The following is a 19,154-nucleotide window of genomic DNA, read 5'->3' on the forward strand; positions in this document are numbered from 1 at the left end:
AAGGCACTTAAATTCAAAATCCATGTGCTATACTTCTTTGTACCTACCTAACACCCAAGCCAGTGAAAAACAAACAAGAGACCATCTATAAATGTTATTTTAATATTTGTTCATCTTCACCAAGATCTAGTAGTAGTCTTCTCTTTTAATTCTTTTTGGGGGGCAGAGGGTATTTTTTATCTAATTTTTTTTATTTAATCTTTATTGTATTTTTCCATTACCATTTAGTCCCCTTATAACCCCCTCCCCCCCACAATCACCACACTGTTGTCCATGAGTCATTTTCCCTTTTTGCTCCATTCCTCCACCCCCTCACCTTTCCTCCACTAGCTGTCAGCCTGCTCTCTATCTATGAGTCTCTATCTTGTTTGTTAGTTTAGTTTGTCAATTGGATTCCACATATGAGTGAAATCATATGGTATTTGTCTTTCTCTGACTGGCCTATTTCACTTAGCATAATGTTCTCTAGGTCCATCCATACTGTTGCAAAGGGTGAAATTTCCTTTTTCACAACCGAGTAGTACTCCATTGTGTGAATGCCCCATTGTTGTTTTATCCATTCATCTACTGATAGATACTTGCACTGCTTCCATATCTTGGTGATTGTAAATAACGCTGTAATGAACATAGGGATGCTTATGTTCTTTTGAACAATGAGATACCACCTCACACCTGTCAGAATGGCTATCATCAATAAATCAACAAACAAGTGCTGGTAAGGATGTGGAGAAAGGGGAGCCCTTTTGCTCTGTTGGTGAGAATGCAGACTGGTGCAGCCACTGTGGAAAGCAGTATGGAGATACCTCAAAAAATAAAAAATGGATCTGCCTTTTGACCCAGCAATCTTACTTCTGAATATATCAAAAGGAACCCAAAACACCAATTCTCTTTATTCTGGTCATTTAGCACACTAAGACTTTTAAACAATAGAAACATCTTCAGCTCTTTTTTAGCTAAAGAAAGCTCTGTTTATCCACACTTTCATTCAAAGCTGTTGGTTCCTCTGTTACTCCAGAATCTAGATGGCCTCTGAGTTCTTATCTTCCTGAACCTCGAGGCTCAGACTGAGTGAGGATGGAGAGAAAGCTTGGCTAGATGAAGGGAGCAGCACTGTCAGTGAGTCTAGACCCAGGCAGCCTCCCTCCTGCCCTGTTCCTTCTACAGCCAGGGAAGCTGCCCCAGCTCCTTTCCTCTCCCTCAGGGCCTCCTTCCTCAGAGCAAGAGAGCAGTGCCTAGCAATTTGCTCAGCAGTTCCAGAGTTCCTCCAGCAGAAATGAACTCCTGTTCAACTTATCCTCACATCTATTTTGAAAATGAAAATAAACAAGTTGGGTTAATAGTCAATGTGCTATAACACAAACAAAAATGGTCCATTTTGTAAAACAGAGTGTACTGTAACCTTCTGAGAATTTTTGGTTTTCCTGTATGAAATGCCTTTTATTGTTTTAAGATATGTTCTCATGTTTTTTTTTTTTCATGTAACAAAAAGGGGTTTTCTTTAGCTTAATATAATTTATTATAATTAATCCTCTAAAATGAAAAGATGAAGTTGAATGTAGAATTGTAGCTAGTTTTAAAAAGTCATGAGCAACACTATAGGACTTAGTATATAAACAATCTCATTTAATGTATCGTGTTAATGACATAGCTATAAATACAAGTTAGATGAAAAGCCTTGATTGAAATTGTTCTATTCTGTTCTGCTGATGCAGCTTTAATTCCACATGATAAGAAAACACATTAGTCAGAAAGCACATCAGACTGCCAGGACAGCTTCAGGAACCTGCTCCTGCGAAACAGCAAACAAATGTCATGCCAGCCACTTGCCTTATGGGAAAAATAAATAAATAAATACTGAATATTTCTCTCCCTTTACTATTGAAAAGTTAACATGAAGAGATATCCTTTGTCCTGTACCTCCAAAAAGGGAAACAACTTTTTCTAAAAACCCATGTAATTTGTTGTAATTGTATAGTAATGAACTAGAAACCTCAGGGCAAGCTACAGTGAGCTTTTTAGTATGTTCCAGAAGTAGCAATAGACTAGATTCCAGCCGTCAAGGTATTTCAGCCTTGGGTAATCAATCAGAGGACTGGAATGGAGGAAATTAAAAGTAACCCAGTACTCCCAAACACCATCGACTTATCATTTATCACAGCAAGTAATACACACACTGATTGCCCACCCTTTCAAAGAATTCTACAATCAACTGCTATTTATTCAAGTCCAGATTTTTTTTAAGAATTTATTTTTTTATTTTTAGAGAGACATGGCTGATTTCTAATCTAGCACCAATTTAAACTGTTGAGGCAATGTAACATTTGCTTTAGAAAACATAATTAGAAAGGTAGATATGCTGAGTTCAGCAACCAGATAGAAATTCCTTTTAGATTATATACACAGTTATAGATTACTAGTGTATCCATATGGCTAATCCCCTCCATTAGTGTGGGTGATCCAGAATTGGATAGAACTATTAACATGTTGAAAGGGATGATAGTTATTACATGACATTAGTTTCACTAATTCCACCAAAGATGGTTTTCTTTGCCAACAACCCTCCCTTTAAGGCCGTTGTTATACATGCAATTTTATTTACTTTTTGGGTTTCCTAATTTTAAAAGCATGGATTTAGGCCTGATTGTTCTTGTTCAGAAAAAGAAGTCCCTAATGATTCTGACTTGAAGGGTAGCTCAGTAGTAATTTACTCTGTTTCACTTTCCCAAAGATGATCAAATGATCCTTCTGGCTTTGTCCCTCTCCCCTTGCAGCAACCATCCACTATGAGTTATGCAAGACACATCATTAAGAAGGAAGGCTTGGGATTCCAGGGCCTCAACAAAGGATTTACAGCAACTTTGGGACGTCATGGAGTTTTCAACATGGTTTATTTTGGCTTCTACTACAATGTCAAGAACATTATCCCTATCAATAAGGTAACTATGTAATAGATTAAAATCCTACAGGAAAAATTCTATCAATGATGATAACTACATTTGTAGTGTTTATCATGTCCTGGTCACTGTGCTGACCACTCATATCAGTTATGTAATTTCATCCTTACATCCACTTTATTCATTCAGTGTTATTATCCCTGTTTTGAATTTGGAAAGTGAGGCTTGGAAAGGTCGAGTGATTTTCCCAGGGTCACACAGTAAATAGCAAAGCAGAGACTTGAACCCAAGTCTGATCCCAATTACATTATACCTGAATATACCATTACAGCTGAGTGCTTCCCATTTATCACTAATGAGAATTTCTAGAAACTATGTAATTACTTAACTTTTATCTCAGAAACATAACTTTCTCAAAAAGTTTAAATTTTTATATCCTAAATAAATTCTGAGCTCATGGGGAAAATTGTCATCCTAAAATTTAAATCCTACTGAAGTATTTTTTTAATTGGCCTAAGTCAATGAGGGCAAGTAGAAAACGAACTCTCCTAGGATCATTTGCTTTTGAAGCAAAATACTAATAATCATTATTGTTTAAATGGTAACTTACAGACGACAGCAGCCTTTCAATTTCTAGAAGATGAAAGTAGCACAGGACGTGCTTTACAGTGAGCATCTGTGACCTTTCGCACAGACTCTTCCCGCCATCCTGTTGCTCGCCTGCGATGACTTGCAGTCCTGGAAGCAGCAGTGAGGGAAGCATTTCCACGTGCAGGCAGTTTCCTGCAGGGGTTCAGTTCTTCATTTTGCTTAAATCAAAAGTTTTGAAGGACTTTTTATAAGTCATAAATAAATTTCTAATGTGGCTGTCGCCAGACTCTTCAGTCAAGTTATTTATACCTACCTCAACCCAGCTATTCCCCATATTCTAGACCAGGACTTATCTCAAGTATGAAAGCAGCTGAATCCAAGGCATGTTCTGCATTAACTGCCTGTTGGCATTACCTCACTCTCGAGCCCAAGTTGTTAAGCAGGTTTCACTGTATTTAGAAATCTCATTTATTAAGTAGAAGCTTATGTTTTGTTGGTCTGAAATCTATAATTGACCACAGTATATATGGACCCTCCCACTGGCTGCTAATTCTGACTCTGGTGATCTTCAGAGCTCTTCTCTTGTTGAGTTCCAAATACAGAAATAGAGTACAGTAAACACGTGGGTCCTGGATGACATGAGAGACTTCAACTCTTAACACATGAAGATCCTTTTTGACTGGAATGGGCTAAGCAATGTAAGGCCGAGGGCAAAACAAAAATGCAAGGCCCCTTGTTCAAAACCTAGGAATTTCAAGACAGCAAAGGTAGAGCAACACACCAAGCGTGGGGATCTTCTAAGTGCAGGCCCCAGTCACAGGTCACATGCCCAGGAAGCTGATCGTTTTTCAGACCCTGAGATGGGTAATCCATACACCATGGATGAAATGTCTGGGCCCCCCTTCTCCAGTTATCCAAAGCCTTGAGCCAAGTACAATTTACATACAATGAAATAAATTATATAAATTATTTATGTATATTACATAAGTATTATACTGGGCGGGGCAAAAGTACAGTTGTTCATATGGAAAATAATATAATAATTAATAAATAATCATACAAGAATAAACTGTTTCTCATATTCACAGCTATAAACCCACTTTTGCCCAACCCTATACATTTCATTACATAAATTTGTGCATGTATATTAATGCATATGTTATAATGAATTTGGTTATATTTGAGAAAGAAATTCAAAAAGATCAATAAGACTTACATATGGTCATTGTTACTCAAAAATAGTCACAAGTGCAAACTTCATACTACAATTAATCAATGAACTTAGCTTATTAAATGTTGTGCATTATTTTTTAAAAACAGAAGCTTAAATGTTCATTTTTAAATGACATCATTATATATTAAAACTCTGGAAAGAGCTCGTTGATCTTGCCAGTTCACAGAGAAGAGATCCTACTGGCCCTTGTAGGTCATGCTAAGGGTTCTTTGTCTGAAGAGCACTGGGATGCCAATAAAAGATTTTAAGCCGAGGAATTAGCTGATCAGTCTCGCTGCTGGATGGAAAATGGATGGAGTCAGGGTGGTGAGGGAAAAGCAGGGTGTAACGCGGAAATGATTTCAATGTGAGATGCTGGGTATTGGACCATAGTGTTCATGATGGAGACAATAAGAAATGGACAGATTTGGGAAATCTTCAGAAGGTGAAATCTGTAGGATGTGGTGATGAAATCGATATGATATTGAGAACAGGGGTGGTGGTTAGGGAGGATGCCTAGGTTTTTGGCTTGAACAACTGAAAGCATAATGCTGTCAGTCACTGAGAAAGAAAACCTTTGAATGAGAACAAAGTTTATGGGAGAATGTTATGAGCTTAGCCTGGAAACTGAGTTTAACCACATTTGGAACGAACTCCAAAGTGCAGATGTGGAGTATGGATGGTGGCTCCTGGAGCTGGAGAGGAGGGATCTGAGTAGGAGATACAGACGCTTAGAAGTCATCAGTATGCCTGGGCGAGGATACCTTTACAGGATGAATGCTCTTGGGCCAATCACTTCCCTGCTCTGAGCTTCCGTTTCTCTTTATCTGCAAATTAAGAAGCTAAGATTGTTCTTTATACCTGACAACATTGTTTTGAGGATTAAAATAAACAGTATGTAAAGTTGTTTGTGAACTTTAAGGTGCCATAGAAGTGTTCGTTGTGGCGGTGCTAATGACAGAGGAGCAGAGGTTGAAAACTGGTGGTGGAAATAGTTAGCATAGAGAACTGCATGAGGAATTTTTCCCCAGGACTGTTTCTTTTGCACTTAAATGAACACTGTGTTTTTTCTTGCCTAGAACAAAGTCATTGATTTTATGTGTTCTGTAATCTAAGCCTGATTCAAAACTGGGAAACCAGTATTCTTTAAATTTAAACCATAATAAATCAATCCTTTGTTAAGAGGAAGGTATGATAATCATTAAAACATGTTGAGGAACGTCATCAAGTTGTTAACCATGAGAAGGAGGTGGTGTTCATTGAAGTCTTTATTCCATCTTTGCTGAAGGCCGGCTCTAGCCATAAGCTTGGATAGTTTGTTTACGGGGTTATTGTTCCAGGTCCCTCACCCAGCAATTGGTCATTTTGTTGTTCCAAGGGAATGTGAGATTTCACTGACCCCGAATGGCAGTGGATAATTCTAGATTTTTCTTTAATTTAACATATTTTTTAAATCTACAAATTGTCTTGCAGCGTGTCCCATTTCTGAAGTATTTGATTTTATAGGAAACTGTCTGTAAAGATTACCTCTTGGGAATGGAATTTGGGAGTCAGTGCGTGTGCGTGCCTGTGTGCGCATACCTGTGTGCATGTGTGCACCTGTGTGCATGAGTGTGCACCTGTGTGCATGTGTATGCATGTGTGCATGCATGTGAGGGGACATGGGGGAAGGAGAAAGCAAGCAGCAGTAGAGGGTGAATAATTTTTCTTTATACCATTCTGAGCTTTTGGAAGCCTCTGTAATAAGCATGTAATAAATGAGTGAAAATCTTAAATAGAATCTTATAAAATAGAGGACCTTGTTAACTTTTTCACATTTTACTGAATTCTAGGGCTATGTCTACAGAGATAAAATAAGAACTTAAAACGGTAAACCTAGATAACTCAGATCAGATATGCACCCCTGAAGTTTTTTAACTTGAACTCTTCAGGTGAGTGATCTCTCATAGATACATTTTTCAAGTTATCACAGAAATATCTTGACCTTCTCTGCCACTTCATACTATTAAAATAATTTTTGTAGACTCTCTTATTTTGCCTGATCCTCATTACAATAACTGTCATTTTCAGATAAGGCAACCAAATGGAAAGTTAAAGCCCAGAACTGAAAGTTCCTAAAGTCATTTATCTGAGGTCACACAGCCAGGGGTGGGACAGAACCGGAAGCCAAAACTCTTCCCACTGAACCATGGAATGCTTGGACGCTACATTTTACCTTGTGTTTTGTCACACATAGTTCTCTCTTAAAATGGTTACTAACATTTAAATAAGTGAACTAATTAAAATATTCAGATAATATAACCAAATTTCACTTATGCCTCATTCAGTCCTTACTGTATAATCCATAAAAGCACAGAATGGTAAGACACAGTCCTGGAAAACCTGGAAAGTAACAGCTTGAAATGGTGTCCTGTGTTATATTCTCTCAGGTTCATTTTCAGGGTCTAGCTGTTCCTACTGAATGATAAGTAAGTGGCTACAATGAGAAAGACTGCTTTGGATATTAACTGGCCATGGAGTTCATTGAATGGAGGTATCATTTACATCTTGCAATAAATGGAATGGAATGTCAGTATAAAAAATTATCCCTCTTCCCCAGAAAGAGGCCATCGCTTCTCAAAGTAAAGCCCAGTAGAAACAGATATCGATTGACTTAAATGCTGACATATTTTTCAAATATTCATGGGAGTAAGATTTTATCCCAAAAAACAATTTCCTTCATTTTCCTTCCAAGTTGGGGATATTTAGAGCATAATATTTGTGATGTTGACACACAAATGAGAATCATAAGGTTAAAATGTTGCATGTCTATAACAAGTTTGTCCTCTAGTTCCATATTTACTGCTTTTCATGTTTCCATAAGTAAAATAATAGTAGTAGTAGAAATCACTATCTAAAGCTCATGACTGTTAACAGTATGAACTGTGCTTTTAGTCTGCATCCTAATGAAGCATGCTTATAGGTTATTTTGCTGAAGCAATAGATGTTTTCGTGTTACAGTTTGCCATGATGTAAATTGCATGTGTGGACTAGAAATAGTCTAAGAGAGGACATTTTTTCACATGTTCAATATTTCTTACTTAATAAAGCATTTAGACCTGTCCTGTGGTCATTTTACTGGAGAGCATTAAGTCAAACATATTTTATTTTCTCCTGAGGTAATATCTATTAAAGATTGCCTTTTAGAAATACAAATGTTTTTCTTTTTCTTTTTCTTTTTAATGGTTTTTGTTGTTGTTGTTCTGTAAATTCTGTAGAAAGCCTGAGGGTGGTGCCAGACCCACTTCAGTTTATAAGAAGAAATGTGGAAATGTGTTAGTTTCATAATTTAGAGCTATATCCTTCCCTAAGGTGAGCACTAAGCTGTACAAAAAATACACTGTTGGGTTCAAGTGGAGATTGTAGACAGAGCCACTTGTATTTTGAAAAGAAGAACCGCAGTAGAATTAGAGCATAGTAGCTTTTAATTTATGACCATTTATTTTTCTGATTCTCTCTTACTGAATCATCTGTCTTACCAATCATCTGGTAATGGGAAGGGCGAGAACATTAAACTTTTCGTTAAGAACAGCTCTCCTTTCTGGTGACCAGTGGGCTAAAACTACAAATATATGTTATCTATGAAATTTCAGGATATGTGTCAAGATTCTGCAGTAAAAAGCAGTGTCCTTCATTGGCAGTTTCTACAGACTCCCTGGGGTGTGTGTGCTTGGAAGGAAGGATACGGGGAGGGCAGAGAGAAGGGAGGCAGGAGTTCAGACACTTTCTTAAATAAATTTCAGGCCAAAATTCTCCAGTCAGGCACCACCCACGTGGATGGAAATGAGGTGCAAGTAGCTTTAGATTCTCAGGGGGTTCCGTCTATTCATTCATTCCAAAAGTATTCATCGCTTCATGGCACATCTACCACGTATCAGGCACCAACTCACTAAGTGTCAGCACTGCTCCTGCCCTAATGGCGTTCACATTCTAGTAGAGGAGAGAGATGATAAACAGGTCATTACACAGGGAACTAACTCATGACCATCATGTCAAGTGCCATGAAGGACAGCAATCAAGCTGTGGGAATTTATAACCAAGGATCCAATCTAAACCCATGCGGGGCTGGGCACTGTTTAAGCTGGGGCTCAAGGATGAGGATTAGACAGACCTAGATGAAGAGGATGAACAGATGTGATACTCCTGGAGCAGAAAGAGGCTTGGGGAAGCTGGGAGAAGATAAGGATGAAAGTAGCTGGTGTATGATGAACCATGGGGAAAAAGAGGCAGTGGAGGCTGCAAAGGGTGACTGGGCCAGAATGTTTTAGGCAAGTAATAGTAATGGAGTTGACTCCCCTTTAATGAATATAATTGAAGGGTCATGTTGAACAAACATATTACATAAGTGGGCATGGGAAAGTTTCATTTATAGAAGTCTAGAAGTAGAATCTCATGAAGTAACTTGGTTCAAAGACTTCTTGATCATCTGTCTACCTCCATATCAGAGCATCTCAGTGTGTCTTTGCCCTGACTTCTCAACTTTTAGGATTTTGTTTTGGGAACCCAGTTTGTTAGTTTTCCTGAAGGTCAGTGCCTTTATTGAGGCAGGGAATAGATAAAGCACAAAAGCAGAAAAACGCTCTGGGTTCCCAAGGAAGTATAGTAATACTTTCTTGCATTTTATATGACAGTACTCAGTGATATAGTTGACTCTCAGAAGGTGTTATCTACCCCTGTAAATAAATAAATATACATACAATATATAACATTGATAGGAGGCACAGAAGAGTTGTGAGTGAGTATGTGTGTGTGATAAAATAAATAATCAAGTGATAATTGTTATGCTTCAACCCAATCCATTTTGACATTGTATGTATTTTATAATTTGAACTAAGAGGGTAAGACCTTTAAAATTATTTTACATTTCACAACACTTTAAAGAACAGATCGTTTTTGGGGGGTGGTGGAATTTCATGGCTATTTTTTGAATGGCTGCATTTAGATGCTGAGCTTTTAACAAGACTTTGATTTCATTCCAAAGCCGAGAGCCCCGCAAGGATAGGATCTTGGGAATACTCCACATTCCTTAAAAAATGCTTATCAATTAAACCATCGCATTTTAGTTGGTGACCTTCTGTGGAGTGAGGAGCTAGCATTTCCCCAAATTATCTCACATGTAGAAAAAACAAACACTAATAGATTCTTCTGATAGCCGTGAAATGGAAACAAATGCATTTTTTCCTTAAGCTTCAAAAGCAAGTATTTTCTTGGGAGACAAACAGCATGATATCATGACATCAGGGAGAAAATGCTTTTGTCAAAGTTTATGAACAAAAACCAAAAGAGAACCAAGATTAGAGAAAAAGAAAGCTGTATACTAAGTGTTGACTCAACTCCTACTTGACTTGGACCCACTAAAACTTATATCTAAAATGCAGATTTCTTCTTTTAAAAAGAAAGCAGTTCACTTTCACTCATGCTGCCTCCTTGTTCAGTTACCAACAGACAACTATGATTTCAACATACCACATCATTTTCATGATGGCTGTGAGGCAGACAGTGATCAGTGGGTAATATTTGCTTTGTGGTTGTTACCAAGTACTTAACCAGTGTGTGTATTTACGTCTTTTGTAATTGCTTCTGAGACCTTGATTCTTTGTGTAGCATGTCTTTATAAGAGAGAGCTAAAGAATTTATTAAACACCTGTGATTGTAACAGCCGCGTGTGTGTGTGTGTGTGTGTGTGTGTGTGTGTGTAAATATGAATGTGGCATGGCCTAGCCCTTTAAGAGGCTTTGAAGGAGCTCTCACAAAGAGCATCAAGAGTTTGGTGCCCCTCTCCAACAGATCCTGTCAGAGTTTGAACCCAGGCAATTTGATGCCAGAGTCCATGCTCTTAATCATTGTATTATAATTATTTAACTGTATGGATATGTGAGCCTCTGAGTCTTTCCTTCTTCAGAATATATTCACAGTTTCTCAGCTCCTCTTCAAAAGTGATATGATTTCTAGTTCTTTGTGCGGTCCATCTCTCCCAGTATAAATGCATCAGATTTGTCAATGTCAGTGTTAAAACTAAACCTAATACTATGTGGTAAGTTGATCAATTGAGAGTACACTTGGATCGGCCCTTCCATACCCTTTTTCTTAATGCAGCCAAAGACTGGACAGAGGTGAATTCTTGGGGGATTTGTCAGGGTCTTGGAGGAGGGGTAAAATGAGTGTTGCTTTTATATCAAGATGTTGGCACGTATAAATCTTTATGGTCAATTAAAATCCCAGATCACATGAACAGCAGTCAAGTCAAGATTCTCTCATCTTGAACTTGTGCAGTTTGTATTCATTATGATTAAATTTAATCCTGTGGCACCAGTCCAGTGCTGGAGCCTGTGATGAGAATTTTTAGTTGGTGCTGAGTCCCTCATCTATCATTCTAGCTTCCCCTCCCAGCTGGTGTCATCAGCAGAGCCAAGGAGCAGGCCTTCCACATCTTCATCCAGGCTGCCATATGGATGCATCTGTCACAGCACTCTTTTGTTTAGCCAGATGAGGTTCTCCAGCTATATACTCCCCTCCAACCGCCATTCAATGCTTCATTAATTCAATGTCTTATTAATCAGAATAATATGAGGGAATTTTTCAGGTGATTTTATGAAATCAAAGGTGATTCAAAAAGGAAATCAAACTTTCAAAAGTGTATTACTAGAATGGGTTTTTTGCAGGTTCTTCATATACCACAAACTTCGTGTTTATAGCATCTCTTGCTTACAGCCTGGAGGAAATGAAGGGCTGCATCATAACCATCCCTAACTATTGATTGTGATGTACTATGAAGGGGATGGAATGAATTTAAGTGTAGAATTGATGTGTTCTGTTGGCACAAACTGACCATTTGTAATATTGTGGAAATAATTGTGATAAAGTCTGTTAAAATTAATTTTGGTCACATGTTTGTATATAATCTAATTACTGAGTAATAGATTTATTAAAATGTTCAACTATTTTTGAACCACCCTGTTATGGTCATGATATTCTAATCATCAAATAATTTACTCATGCACTCATGGACAAAGAAGAAGAATAAAAGAGTTCTACCAAGACATGTTTTGTGATACCCTGAAAATCGTGTGACTCCTTGTAAGACCAACATATTGTCTTTAATTTTCTTATCCAAAGCATTTTATGGCAATGACTCTCCATCACTTCTGAATGATAATTTTAGTTCTTCAAATGGCACATCTATTTTAGCAACTTTTGACAAGCAACATTAAATCTACTCTAGGATCATCCAAGACCAATCCCAAACAGAGAGCATTTCTCTCTGTATTCTCATAATAAGGTTGTCTGTGTTACCAGTGTTTATTGACTTCAAGTACAGTCTTTCAGAACTCCGTAAAAATGACTTAAAGCTAACAGAGAGGATCTCAGGTTTGGTGTGATACCAGGAAGAATTAAAGGGTGAGTGAATTGCAGAGAGCAGGGGAAATGTGATTTGGGCTGACATGAGGTAGAAAGATTCAAATACTTTATGTTAATGTACATATTCATGCTGAGCTCCTTTAAGTGAACTCTGCTCAATCTGGCCTTACAGGGAACATCAGGCTTCCTGGCCCATCTCCTTCACATCCCTGGTCATCACTAGCTAACAATTCCTACTTCTCCCATCTTCCTTAACCCCCTCCTTCTGGCATTTCTCTGTATGGAATGTCTTCTTAAAGATGCCAGACCCTAATCACAAAGGCCTGTAAGATGGGCAAATGTTCTCTGTTTATCTAGCTAGCAGCCAGCTGGCCAGTCACTAAGCAAGAAATCAAAGCCCATGCCAGGGAAGGTAAAAAGGAAGGCATATGCTTTTTTGGATCAAGACAATTTACTCTCTGTATATTAACTCCTTAAGTGCCACTGTCTTAAATTACTGATGCTGTCTTTAGCTATTTGGCATATATATAGTTGGATTAGATGGTTAAATTAGTTACAAATATGTACTGCATTGAATTTTAGAAGTTGTGGAACATCATGGCTACCAATGTTTTAGGATCGCTTACTGGTGTCTCTTGTTAAGATTTGGGGAGTCTTGAATAATATGTCCTGTCAGAGAATCCCATTGAGCATCCTGAAGAGGGGCTGGTAAATACATCTCTTTAGCTCTGCATTCATAAAAAGATCACAATGTGGGAAACAGCCAGAGAATTCTATTAATTCCCAATTCTGGTATTTATCAGTTAGCCAAATCTTTTTGGCAAGTTATGTCTTCTCTCTGTCTCAGTTTTCTCATTTGTAAAATGAAGTTGTAAACTCAGCCTTAAAATGTTTGCAGGGAAGTAATCAATATTTTTGAACTGTGAATAATGGATTTTGTATTGCTAGTAATGCATGTAATATTCATTAACATCTCAGGCTACTCAGTTCTAGTTTAGTTATATTTTATGAGAAAAAAAAATGGATAATATTTAGAAGAAAATAAAAGCCTTGGCTGGTGTGGCTCAGTGAATTGAGTGCTGACCTGCAAACCAAAAGGTCACCATTAGATTCCTGGTCAGGGCACGTGCCTGGGTTGCAGGCCAGGTCCCCAGTTGGGGGCATGCAAAAGGCAACTGATCCATCTTTCTCTTACAGATCTATGTTTCTCTCTGTCTTTTTCTCCCTCCCTTTCCTTCTCTCTAAAAAGTAAATAAAATCTTTCAAGAAAAAAGAAAGAAAATAACAAAACATCTGTAGATGAGGAAATAACACATACTTCTTATAATAAATATTTAAAAGCAGCTATGATTTTTAAGCATGAGGAATTAAAGGTTATTTTAATAATGGTTTTTAAGTCATAATTGATTACATCAAGAATGGTGCACTTGATTGCCTTTGCAATTGAGCAAAAAAATTAGAGTAAAATAGTTTATCCTTATGCATGAGGAATGTGGGTTAAGAACAAAGAAAGTTTTTTGATTGATGACAGTTGGAGTAAATTATGGTAGTAAGTTGGAAAATTTAATAAATATAGTTTTTTCATCAACAATAATATCCATTTACATAATTAAGATATGATCCGTCCTAAATATTTTACTTGGGCTACATGACATTCTTTTTCCATCAATTTTTAAAATTCTTCTATTTTATTATAGTAACACACGTAACATGAGATCTGCTTTCAACAAATTATTAAGTGTACATTATTGTTGACTATTGGGACAGGGTCACTAGAGCTTACTCATCTTGCTTAGATGAATCTACATGCCAACTGATTACAACTAACTCCCTATTTCCCCCTTCCCAAGCCCTGGCACCCTATTCCACTCTTTGACTCTCTGAATTTGACTATTGTAGGTACCTCATATAAGTGGAATTATGCAGGATTTGTCTTTTTGTGACTTGCTTGTTTAACCTAATGTAGTATCCTCAAGGTTCATCCATGTTGTCACATGTTGCAGAATTTTCTTCATTTTAAAAGTGAATAGTATTCCATTGTATGCATATACCACATTTGCTTTATCATTTAGGTTATTTCCATATCTTGGATATTGCGAATAGTGCTGCAATGAACATAGGAGTTGCTGATATCTTTTTGAGATCCTGATTTCAATTCTTTTGGATAAATACCCAGAAGTGGGATTGCCAGATCATATAATAGTTCTGTTTTTAATTTTTGAGAAACCCTCATACTGTTTTCCATAGAGGCTACATCATTTTCCATTCCAACCAACAGTATACAGGGTTCCAATTTCTCCATATCCTTGCCAAGACTTGTTGTCTTTTGTTTTTTAATAATAGCCATTCTGAGAGAGATAAGTGATATTTCATTGTGGTTTGATTTACATTTCCCATGTGATTAGTAATGTTGAGCATTTTTTCAAATACATGTTGGCCATTTATATGTCTTCTTTGGAGAAATAAATATTCCAGCCCTTGCCCATTTTTAAATCATGTTATTTGTTTTCTTGGTATTGAGTTGTATGAGTTCCTTATATATTTTATATATTAATACCCTATCAGATATATGGTGTGCAAGTATTTTTTTCCCATTCCACAGGTTACCTTTTTACTCTTTTGTTTGTTTTGCTATTCAGAAGCTTGTCTATTTTTGTTTTTGTTGCCTGTGTTTTGCTGTCATATTCATGAAATCATTGCCAAGACCAATCTCATGAAAATTTTCCCATACATTTTCTTCCATAAGTTTTATAATTTCAGGTCTCACATGTAAGTATTGGACCATTTTTAATTGATTTTTATGTATGGTGTAAGATGAGGGTTCAATGTCATTCTTTTGCATGTGGATATTCAGTTTTTCCAGCACCATTTGTGGAAGATTCTTCTTTCCCCATTTTGTATTCTTGGTACCCTTGTTGAAGATTAGTTGACCATATGTGCTTGAATTTATTTTTGGGCTTACTATTCTGTTGCATTGATCTATATATCTGTCTTTATGCCAGTACCATACTGTTTTGATTACTGTGGCTTTATAAAATATTTTGAAATCAGGAAGTGTAATATCTCCATACTGGAGATATTCTTTCTCAGGATTGATTTGGCTATTCTTGGTCTTATGTGACTTTCTGTCTTCAAATATGTGCATTACAAAAGGCAGGCACCTTTCTCCATCCTCATGGACTGGCCTCATACAAGAAAAGACCCACACTATTCAGTCAGACTACAGGATTCTGGAGGCCTGTACCAATTCTTTCCCTCCCCAGAGAGAAGCAGGAGGGTGTTGTTTTTGTCTGCTCACTCTGTGCTGAGTAAGTGGAGAGAGCTATGATATCTGCCAGTCCAAACATGCATCTCAGTTCTTCCCCCAGATGGCTAGACTGCAATGGACTCATCAGGACTCCAAAAATGTAAATATAAATGCCAGTCTTTTTGGAAACCCCAGAGAAGTTGGGGTGTTGGGTGCACAGATCAATTCATTGGCTCCCAAAGGGGAAGGTGAGAACTGGGCTTTTTCATCTGCTTACTCTGTGTTGAGCAGTAAGAAGGCTGTATGGAATCTACCAGCCCATGTCACCATCTCTATTCTCCCTCAGGTGGCTAGACTGTGCTGAACCCATCAGAGCTCCAAGCCTGACAATATGGAAGCAAACCAATTCTTCCATCCCCTGGAAGAGGCTGGGAGCTGGGAAGTCTTCCCAATTGTATGGCACTACACTAGGGGTAGGAACTCTGCAATCTCCCTACTGGCTTCCACAAGTCTAGTTTTGTGTTCACCCATGATGCAGGAAACTTTCAACTAATTTTTAGATTTCTCACACAGAAAATTTATTCATGAATTGTTACTGAATCAGTGTATTTGTGGGAGGAAAGAGGGTCCAAGGCTTCTTACTCTGCCATCTTGCTGATGGCACTCTGTAGATTAGGTGACATTCTGAGTTCACTTCTAACCTTGTGACTCTAGGATTTTATTTTCTACCACTTGGACTGAGAGGTGATCTCCTTGGATGCTGAATTAGACTACAGTCCTAAGGGGAAAATATATTTCTCTAATTCTACTGGTTGATACCTGACAGTCTCAGGGATCCTCAATAGTTTGGCTTCTTCACTTCTAAATAATAGAATCTTGGCTCTCTCTTGACTAATTCAAAATTATATCCCCTTGAAGGTAGGGGATATAAGCTCATCTGCTTAGGGATGTTGTGAGTCTTCAACATACAGAAAGTACTTACCACAGCACCTGGCACATAATGAGGGTGTCAACATTATCAACATCATCATCTTTTTCCAGTTTTTAAAATAAACTAATGGAAAAGGAAAATGACATTCTAGGTAATGTGATTCTCAAGCCAAAGGGCCAGCCAAGGCATGGTGATTTGCAATAATGAAATGTGTACTGTTGACTTCCTAAGCACCCAACAAGTCACTAAGTTTTTAAAGAGCAGAAACTAGGTGCTTTCTCATAGGACATTGACAGTGAAAGCCTAGGAGTAACTTTTTTCTCTACCTCATGATTCCCCCTGCACTTTGTTCATTATTCCACTTTAGTATTCAATATACCATAGTGTGATATTTGATTATACACCCAGTTCCACCCCCTCTCTGGACTACTTACCTTCACACTCAACTCTAGCACCCAGTGTAGGATCCAATTAATATCTATTGGATGAATACACAACAAATGAATTACAGATGAGAAGCAGATGATGTAATGATTAAGTACATATGATTAGGAGTCAGAAAAACCTGAGGTCATATTCAGACTCTACTTCTATAACTAGTATGATCTCGGACAACTGACTTACCTCTTTAAGTTTCATTTCTTTGTCTGTACAATGGTGTTACATACCTGATTCATAAGGTTCTTAATATATATGTTTTGTATATTTTTGCATGTAATATATCTTGTAATAAGTAATTATTATTAATAGTACCATTATTTCTCATAATGCAAAGTATGAAAATAATACAAATATCATTACATGTAGTTATTTTATTGCTTCTATTATTTTGCTATTATTTTTTTATTTGTTGTTGTAGTTATTGACAGTAATGCTGGAGTGACTTACTGATAGCCAGTTATAGAATGACCCATTTGGACCATATGATAAGTATCACTGAGGACCAACAACCTCACATGTGATTTTCTTGCTTTGCACTGAGGTGGGGATAGGAGAGTTTAAACAGTTAATAGCATTACCTTTAGTTTTCTAGCCTTAAAGAAACAAAGCCCTGCTTCCATCAAAGAAATCTTTGAAATGTTTCACAGCACATCCAAAGCCACTTAGGGCATCACTTATTGAGCCCAAAGATCCAAAGAGATGGACTATAATATCAGTTAAGCAGAGGTTCTCAGACTTTAGTACCCATCAGAATAATTTGGAAGACAGTTTACACAGATTGCTGGCCTTTACTTCCAGAGTTTTTGATTCAGTAGGCCTGGGGTAGAACCCCAATTTTCATTTCTAATGAGTTCACACATGATACTGACAGTGGTGTTTTGGAGACCACACTGTGAGAACCACTGAGATAATAGATATAGTTGAAGTATAAGCAGTCTGACTCCAGAGCAGAACATGTGCAGAAATCTTTCTACTAAAGTTAATTGTCTGATAACCCCTGTGAAACTGAAGGTATCGTACTTTCAGACCCCATATTTTCAACCCTGCCACTTACTTACTTTTTAAATTTATTGGTAGGGGAAATGGTTTCATTAAGTTGCTTATAAATTTTATGAGACAGATAAAATCTATGGACACTCTCTCTAGAAAAGCCCATATACACATTGCTTATAATTTCAGGAGGTTCTTGGATATCTCCTGCACCAGCCCACCCACTGACTTCTAGAAGTATCAGTAGAAAAACTGTGCCCTAAGGCAGAGTCTTGAGTTCAGTTGACTGTAACAGAAGTTCCTCCTTGTACTTAACATTTCAGTTAAGTACACTCATCTGTAAAACAGGAATAATAATAATAATAGTTCTTACCTCAAAGATTATAAAAATTAACTGATGTAATACATGGATATGTACATAGGGATACCAGGAGGAGAAGAAAAGGAACAAGGGGTAGAAAACTTCACTAACCTGATGAGAGAAAAAGTCATGCAAATCCAGGAAGCACAGAGGATCCTAATCAAGATGAACCCAAAGAGGCGCACTCCAAGACACATCTAATTAAAATGGCAAATTATAAAGACAAAGAGAGACCCGTAAGGCAGCAAGAGAGGAACAGCTAGTAACATACAAGGGAGCTTCAATAAGGCTATCAGCTGATTACTCAACAGAAACACTACAAACCAGAAGGGAATGACAAGTAATATTCCAAATAATGGGCAGCAAAGGCCTGCAACCAAGTCTATTCTACTGAGCAAGGCTCTCATTTAAAACGCAAGGTGAAATAAGGAGTTCCCTAGACAAAAAAGAATGGCTAAAAGAGTACATCTTCACCAAACCAGCATTGCAAGAGATGCTAAAGTGACTGCTTTAAAAAGATGAAAAGAGAGAGAAAGGGACACAGAGAGAGAGGAACACAGGTACAGAGGGAAATAATAGCAATGAATAAGTACCTATCAATATTAACCTTAAATGTAAATGGACTAAATGCTCCAATCTAAAGATATAGAGTAGGTAAATGGATAAGAAAACATGACCCGCGTATATGCTGTCTACAAGAGACCCACCTCAGAACAAAAGATCTACACAGACTGAAAGTGAAGGGATGGAAAAAAATATCCCAAGCAAATGGGCATGAAAAAAAAGCTGGGGTAGCAATACTTATATCAGGCAAAATAGATTTGAAAACAAAGGCCATAAAAAGAGGCAAAGAAGGACACAGCAAAATACTTAAGGGAATAAGCCATCAAAAGATATAACCTGTGTAAACACATATGCACCCAACATAGGAGCACCCAAATATATAAGGAAAATCTTGGAGACTTCAAGAAAGATATTAACAGCAAAACACTCATAGTAGGGGATTTTAACACCCCATCGTCAAAAACGGATAGATCTTCCAAACAAAAAATCAACAAGGATATTATGGCATTGAATGTCACTCTAGA

At 37.4% G+C, this 19,154-nt stretch overlaps 1 protein-coding gene across 2 annotated transcripts in view; it reads left to right on the top strand.

Annotated features, from left to right (window-relative positions):
• SLC25A21 (solute carrier family 25 member 21) overlaps positions 1-19,154 on the top strand; it is a 476,684-nt gene that overhangs the window by 432,259 nt on the left and 25,271 nt on the right. For both annotated transcript variants that reach the window (XM_090270126.1, XM_090270125.1), the window contains exon 7: positions 2,772-2,936. In XM_090270126.1, the coding sequence (XP_090126252.1) occupies positions 2,772-2,936 (165 nt within the window). The remainder of the gene's footprint in view (positions 1-2,771; positions 2,937-19,154) is intronic.

This window comes from Furipterus horrens, unplaced genomic scaffold (genome assembly GCF_987537825.1).
Source record: "Furipterus horrens unplaced genomic scaffold, mFurHor1.1.pri manual_scaffold_3, whole genome shotgun sequence".
NCBI lineage: Eukaryota > Metazoa > Chordata > Mammalia > Chiroptera > Furipteridae > Furipterus > Furipterus horrens.